This window comes from Henckelia pumila, chromosome 2 (genome assembly GCF_033568475.1).
Source record: "Henckelia pumila isolate YLH828 chromosome 2, ASM3356847v2, whole genome shotgun sequence".
In the NCBI taxonomy this organism is placed as follows: domain Eukaryota; kingdom Viridiplantae; phylum Streptophyta; class Magnoliopsida; order Lamiales; family Gesneriaceae; genus Henckelia; species Henckelia pumila.
In genome coordinates, this window is record NC_133121.1 from 19,535,898 (window position 1) to 19,543,830 (window position 7,933).

At 41.6% G+C, this 7,933-nt stretch overlaps 1 protein-coding gene across 1 annotated transcript; it reads right to left on the reverse strand.

Moving 5' to 3' along the window:
• Window positions 1–1,955: 1,955 nt before the first annotated feature.
• LOC140877324 (uncharacterized) lies at window positions 1,956–2,620 on the reverse strand. The gene is made up of 2 exons (XM_073280862.1): window positions 2,244–2,620; window positions 1,956–2,031 (listed from the first exon to the last, which is right to left on the reverse strand). The coding sequence occupies exons 1-2, from the start codon at window positions 2,618–2,620 to the stop codon at window positions 1,956–1,958; spliced, it is 453 nt and encodes a 150-aa protein (XP_073136963.1).
• Window positions 2,621–7,933: the final 5,313 nt, after the last annotated feature.

The window sequence follows — 7,933 nt, forward strand, 5'->3', positions numbered from 1 at the left end:
TCGAATGCTGCTAACTCAGGGCTCGAAAAACTCCAAACAAATCTGTACGGAGGAAAATTATGATCAAAAAACGACGAACAAAACCCAATGCCAAAGTTCTAAAACTCAAAACGGTTCAAAATATCAAAACTCAAACCGAAGGCATAACGGCTATAAACTGATCAAACTGGAAACACAGACAGCAGTACAACATTGCAAACAACTCAAATCAATGCTAAAACATCAAAAACAACTCAAATCCAACACATCTCAAAATCTCCATTTTCGAAATAGGCTTCCAAAAATCATAACAATTTCGAACGACGCTTTATTCCAAAACCGACTGAGAATAATCAATAAGAACTCGTTCAAGAACAACGTAACGGAAACTCAATCGATTCTAACAACATCCGAAAATATAAGTACAACTAATCGGAGAAATACTTACTATAGAATGAAGCTTTCGCTGATGTGATCGCTAATCTGCCTTCAGAAATAAATTCTAATGGACGGATCGAGCAAAAACCGGGGTCAAAAAGCTTGAAGAACCGACTTGGGACTCAACAATGGAGGGAGAAGGCGAGATGGAGGTGATAGAGTCAAGTCAATTCCTTATAAATATCTAATAAACTTGATATTTGCATTTTAGTCCTTGAAAAATCCAAAAATTGCAAAATATACGCTGATCAAAAACAAATCGGCTCTTGAACTCTGTAATCTCAGATTATCTCAAATAAATTCAATTAAAATAAAATTGGGGGGTTGCAACAACAATCTTTAACTGCACTTGCCATATAACAGGTCTGAAGTGCAGACACTCTAACCTTGCGACTCAAGGCATCAACGGTTAGATTAGAAGCCCCTGGATGGTACTTGATTTCGCAGTCATAGTCTTTCAACAAATCCATCCAACGTCTCTGTCTCATGTTCAATTCCGCCTGAGTGAACAAATACTTGAGACTTTTGTGGTCTGTGAAGATCTCGAATCTCTCACCATAGAGATAATGACTCCAGATCTTCAATGCAAAAACAATAGCTGCTAATTCAAGATCATGCACTGGGTAGTTATTCTTGTCAAATTTCAACTGTTTAGAGGCGTATGCAATCACATGCCCACTCTGAGTCAGGACACATCTCATTCCATGAAGAGAAGCATCCGGATATACCACATACCCTCTAGTTCCAGACGGTAAAGCCAACAAGACGCAAAAGTCAACCGTCTACGAAGCTCAAAGAAATTCTCTTCACATTCTAAAGACCATTCAAAATTTACGCCCTTCCAAATAAGTTGCGTCAGAGGTCGAGCCAGCTGCGAGAAATTTGCGATAAAGCGACGATAATATCCTGCTAGACCCAGAAAACTACGGATCTCAGCTACCGTCATTGGACGCGACCAGTTCATTAAAGCCTCAATCTTGCTCGGATCCACAGAAACTCCATCCCATGATATAATTTGGCCAAGAAATACCACCCAATCCAGCCAGAACTCACACTTACTTAATTTGGCATATAGCTGTCTTTCCCTTAGAGTCTGCAACACAAGTCTTAGATTTAACGCGTGTTCATTTACATCATGTGAATTTACCAAGATATAGTCAATGAACATGATGACAACCACAATGTCTAGTGAGATATATGGCAACTTATACTTCTTAACAAAACGTGTAGAAATAAAAGAATGAGATGCACCAATGTCAATGAGTGCAAAAGAAGGTATATCAAATAACAGGAACATACCCGCTATAACTTTCTCATTCTCATCCACTGCTTGATCATGCCTCAGGGCAAACACTTGGCTGGAAGCATGAGGTTTCATATTATAACCCCTTGTCAACTGTCCCTAAGGTCTCTAATGCACGTAAGCCTAAGAACCTGAACCTGAGCCAAAACCAGGTCCCCCGGCCTGTGGACAATCCTTCTTCAGGTGGCCAATCTCTCCGCATCGGAAACATGCCTATGAAACCTTCCGGCACCTGTTAGCAGGATGATTCCCACCACAATGTCTGCAAGGACCTTGATTCTTCCTGCCAAAGCACATCACATCTCCAGATCCTGAGGAAGAGGAAGTAGAACCAGACTTCTTGAACTACTGAGCACGGGGACCCAAAGAACTCACGGGTCTAGAGTAAAGGAAAGATCTGTTACGGCGGATACTATCCTCAGCCTGATGAAATCGACTCACTAGTCCCTCGTAAGTCATGTCATCTCCCATAGCAACTCGGTCATGAATCTTCGGATTAAGGCCCTGAAGGAACAGATTGTACTTCGCCTCCGTGCTATCAGCAATCTGAGGACAATAAGGCAGCAACTCGAAAAACTTTAGTTGGTACTCATCGATCGACATCGATCCCTGTCGCAAACCTATCAACTCACTTTCCTTCGCCTGTCGGAGAGCAAGAGTAAAATACAGCTTGTGGAAAGCTGTGCGGAACTCATCCCAGGTAGCAACTCCTCGGGCTGCAATAAAAGGTGCTGATGCAGAATCCCACCACTTCCGAGATCGTTCTTCTACCAAGAAATGAAGAGTCTCAATCCATTGATTCTCATTGCATCGGAACTCCCAAAAACAAACTTCCATACGCCGCAGCCAGTTCCCCGCATCCTCCGGTGACTCTCCTCCGACCAAAGGTTTTGGACCCATCTGCATAAACCTAAACCTATGCATGCTGAAACGTCTGTGATCATCATGGCGATGGTGATGAAGGCCCCGAGATGCTCTCGATTGTCCTAATCACCCCAGCATCTATCTATGTTGTCATGGCTACTCTCGTCACCATGACCCGCCATCTATACGATGATCAAAGGTTAATCCCAATTCCAACAATCTAGATCCTAATATTACTATGCATGCTCTGATACCATAAATGTAGTGACCCGCATCGTGATCACCTACTAATTCAGAAGCTTAAGTATGCATTTAACTTAATCAAATAAAACAGAGAAATAACAGCGAAAATCTTAAACAACAATTAAAATATTTTATACAATCATATCGAACTCTGTATTAATCCAAAACAACAGAATCATAATCCTAGACAATAATCCTGCTGGCCATCCACTGCCTAAGCTCTCCTGGAACCACCCGCCTCATCCAGCCGCAGACCTGCCCCATGGAATAGGGTGTCCAGAATACAACAAAGTACGGGACATGAGCATAAAACCTCAGTAAGAGAGCATGATTATATGGTATTATACGTGCATGTATGCGAGTGAACTGGGTACCAAGATAATGAGGTCAAAAACTAGCTCATAGACCGGGTCCAGGGTATATAGCACGTTGCGCCGTCATCTCAGGAGATGGATCATATATCCAGTGGATAATGGTGACCTGATACTAGTACATGTGTCCAACCATCAAGGTGACCTGACACAAGACTTACATATCCAACCATCCACAAACTCATAGGGTGAGCACCCTATTACAGGATACATCTAAGGTAAAGGTTCAATATGCTTATGTATGCAACATACAGTCGTGACATGCAGTATATAAAGACATATAAAACATGAAATCACATAATCCATGCAAACACATAATACATGCATACTCAATATAGATATCTCGAATAATACTTCCGTACCTCATAAACTAGACAAGCTAGACCAGCACTATGTCCAAGTCTATTGTCAGCGCTACAATGCAAAGTACTCATGCATTAAAATCTTATTCTAAAAGTCTTAACTAAACTATAGCATACTCCTTATTTACTATAAGGATTCAGAGCTATACCTGCGTCCGTCTTCAGCCCGCTGATGACGACTGCCCCAGAACTTGGGCACCTCTCTGACGCAACCCCGAAGCGTCTCTCCAACCTCCGGACCAAGCCTAGGAAGGCTGGAATCAACCCAAAACTCCTAGAATACCTTAATACCGAGAGAGAAAGAATTGAAAGGTGTGAGAAATATGATTCTCGGAGGGTCTATTTATAGGAGGAGTTTGGACGGTCCAATCTGGGACTTCGGACGGTCCGATCTTTGTATGCAAAACACGTCACTGCATGCACAGTTTAGACGGTCCGATCCCGAATTTGGACGCTCCGAACTTGCTACGTGTTGGTTAGTTTTGACACCTCAACCCTTGCATGGCCTAACTGGGTTCGAACGGTCCGATCCCGCCGCATCCTCCGAACTATGGTCATGCCTCCGAAGTGGTTTGGATCCTCGATCCTGGTTTGGACGGTCCGAACCCACCTTGTTCAAATTTCCATAAATTGTCCAATTAAGCCCCTAATCCATGATTAGCCATTTTTATTAATTAATTTTGTAAAATGGAACCGAGCTACTACAGATCGTCACCGTGGCCAGCTGCCAAAATTAATACGTAAGCAGTGACGTCAGAGATTGGACGATCCGAAGAGGGACCATAGGCTCCGATCTACTGTCGGCAAGCGTCCTCTAGAATTTAGACACGTGGTTGGCGGACGAAGTTCGGAAGCATGGATGAGAAGCTCCAATCAGATCGAAGGCTCCGAACTTGCGATCAGAGGCTCTGATCACTGTCTATATATAGGGGTGCCGAGTTCATTTCCAATTGCAGCTTCCAAAATTTCCTCTCTCCTTTCTAGTTAGTCTTTTGGGGCTTTTAGGGGTTTCTAGGTGTCGTAGGGAAGCCGGTAGTAGCGGAGCGCTACGGAAGCAGTCCAAAATTTCCTCTCTCCTTTCTAGTTAGTCTTTTGGGGCTTGTAAGGGTTTCTATGTGTCATATTGGGAAGCCGGTAGTAGCGGAGCGATACGGAAGCAGTAGCAGAGATGTGTCTAAGTTTTGAGACAGCCGCAATCAACGGACTGACTACGAACACATGTATAACTTTGGATACCTATAGAGATTAGGGAGTATGTAATATCTTAGTTAAGTATTTTAGAACACAATAAGTGATATAATGATTATTGCTAGGAATGGCAATGGGCCGAGTTTAAACCAGGCCCCGTGTGAAACCCGCCTCGTGTATATATATATATATATAATATATTTATATAAATTTATATAATATATATTGAACATATATATATATATATATATATTATATTTATACTGTGTGTACATATATATATTATGTACGTATATAATATATTATGTATATTTCATTTAATATATATGCATGTATGTATATATACTAAATAATAATTCAATTAACAAAATTAAAATTAAAGGAAAGTGGGTTGTCGGGTCCAACTCGGGTTGGACCCACCAGGTTTTAATGTAGGGCGGGTCCAAAAAAGAGGCGGGACGGGTCTGGGTCCGGGTCTGATTTTTTTTCGATGGGACGGGTCACGGGTTTGACGAAACCCATCCCAAACCCGTCCCGTTGTCATCCCTAATTATTACTTATAGGCGTAGATTTTGAGTACCTAGACTGCTAGAGTTGCTAGGGTATATATAATATATTTATATAAATTTATATAATATATATTGAACATATATATATATTATATATTTATACTATGTGTACATATATATATTATGTACGTATATAATATATTATATTAAATATATATTTATATATAATATATTATGTATATTTCATTTAATATATATGCATGTATGTATATATACTAAATAATAATTCAATTAACAAAATTAAAATTAAAGGAAAGTGGGTTGTCGGGTCCAACTCGGGTTGGACCCACCAGGTTTTAATGCAGGGCGGGTCCAAAAAAGAGGCGGGACGGGTCTGGGTCCGGGTCTGATTTTTTTTCGACGGGACGGGTCACGGGTTTGACGAAACCCATCCCAAACCCGTCCCGTTGTCATCCCTAATTATTACTTATAGGCGTAGATTTTGAGTACCTAGACTACTAGAGTTGCTAGGGTGCTTGGGTTTTCTCAATAGAGATACGAACGTATTATCCGAGATACCAAGTTGAATATACATGTATTATGTTTGAATGTTTTGTGTGGCAAAAATTATGTGCATTGATATTATGCGGCATGTATGTACAAGTTGAGATTTATGCCTTTATTTGCATAGCCTGTAGTAGGGGTCGCTCAGCCCCGTATTTTTAGTGGATGGATTTCCATGGATTTGGATCTGGTTATATCCACAAGTTTTTATGGTATGGGAGTCACCTCCTGATGCGAATGCCCAGCGTGCTACATACCATGGCGCCTTGACAGAACAGTCTTCTGGATAGGTTTTCCAGTAACTTTCATATTGCATGTGCATGCGTGGTATATGTATATTCGTACTTTTGTACTGAGCGTTTTATGCTCACGTCCAAATGTTTTGTGTTGGACACCCTATTAGACGGGGCAGGACTTAGGTTGGACGGACCCGGTGGCAGCGGTCGTTGAGCTGCAGTGGTTGCGTGGTAATCCTATTTCCGTTCAGGTTGTTAGTACCTTCCGTTCAATGGGGTTGTATAATATTTTATTTAGCCCGATTGTTCTGTCAGTGTATGTTGTATTTATGGTTTAAATTTTCGATGGATCTGTTAATTTCATTTTAAGACTTAATTTCATGCTTAATCTCTGATTAGTTAGTGATTGCGGGTTGGGTCATTACATTTATTGGTATCAGAGCATGCATTAATTTTGGGATCTAGTAAAACCGTTTTGGGATAATCTCTTTTACCTTTGACCAGATGGCTGATTACGATGAAATCCACGGTAGCGGTGGCGGACGTTGGGGTGAAGAGGACGATCGCGGGAATTGTTGGGACCACCTTCATCATTGTCGAGATGATCGCAGGCGTTTTAGTATGCATCATTTTATGCATATGGGGCCTAAGCCATTGGATGAAGGAGAATCACTGGAGTATGTGGAGAATTGGCTGGAACGCATGGAGAATTGCTTCCGTGAATTTTGGTGCACGGAGGAACATAAGATGGATACTATTGACTTTCTTGTAGAAGGTCGTGCGCGGAAGTGGTGGAAGTCCACGTCTACTGATTTTGTGGCCGCGCGAGGCACCACTACTTTGACAGAGTTTTGCACAGCTTTTTAGAACCTGTATTTTCCTTCTGCACTCCGACAGGAGAAGGCCAGTGAGTTGTTGAGTTTGCGCCAAGTCATGATAACTATTAACGATTATCACCAGATGTTTTTCGAGCTATTATCGTATTGCCCAGAGATCTCTGCCAGCACCGAGATGAAGTATAACCTGTTCCTCCAGGGTCTTAGTCCGAAGATCCATGATCGTGTTGTAGTTGGTGATGACATGACTTACGAGGGTTTGGTGAGCCGATGCCAGCAGGCGAAGGACAGTCTTTGGCATAACAGGTCCTTTGTGAGACCTCGGTTCTAATCATCTAATCTCGAGAGATAATCCTATCGAGAACCATTCAAAGTCCAAAAGATAAGACATCAAATGAAATAAAAAAAAATTATTTTTGGTGAACAGTGCTGCGCTCGATCCGGCAAAAAGCCAGGATCGAGCGCACCATATTCCAGAATTCTCTGCCGAGAAAAATTCAAGTGCTGCGCTTGATCCAGCAAAAAGCCAGGATCGAGCGCACCACTCTGTGCAACTCTCTGCCTCAGACAAAACAGGGGCCGCGCTCGATCCCGCAAAAACCTAGGATCGAGCGCACCCCCCCCCCCCCGGCCCAGAAAAATTACAAAACAGGGTGTGCCTTTCTTTACCAACTCCATCCAATATCAATCTAACATGCTCAATTCTGAATATAACAACATGCAATCAACATATAAACTTCAGTACTCATCATTCAATCGATTCTAATATTCCATACTTCAAAATCAAATACAATACATTCGAATTCTAACATGATTTCAAAACATAAACTAGATTGGCATGCATTTCCAATTCTAACTCGAAGTCTCACTTCTAATCTTCAATCTCATTCTATCCCTGTCGTCTCTGACTCGATCCTGCCCCACCTATTGCCATGCACACATACAAAAAAAAGACAACAGCCGAATAATCCGGTGAGAATTGATATTTCAAGTAAAAGAGACAATCATGCAGTATCAATCAAACATATCAATTAGGAAAT

Bases quoted from the DNA above. Each gene is read 5' to 3' on its own strand.
- LOC140877324 (XM_073280862.1), bottom strand. From the start codon at position 2,620: ATGGGTCCAAAACCTTTGGTCGGAGGAGAGTCACCGGAGGATGCGGGG. The intron at 2,032-2,243 runs GTACAATCTGTT...CCTCTTCCTCAG, and splicing joins GCTGATAGCACGGAGGCGAA to GATCTGGAGATGTGATGTGC.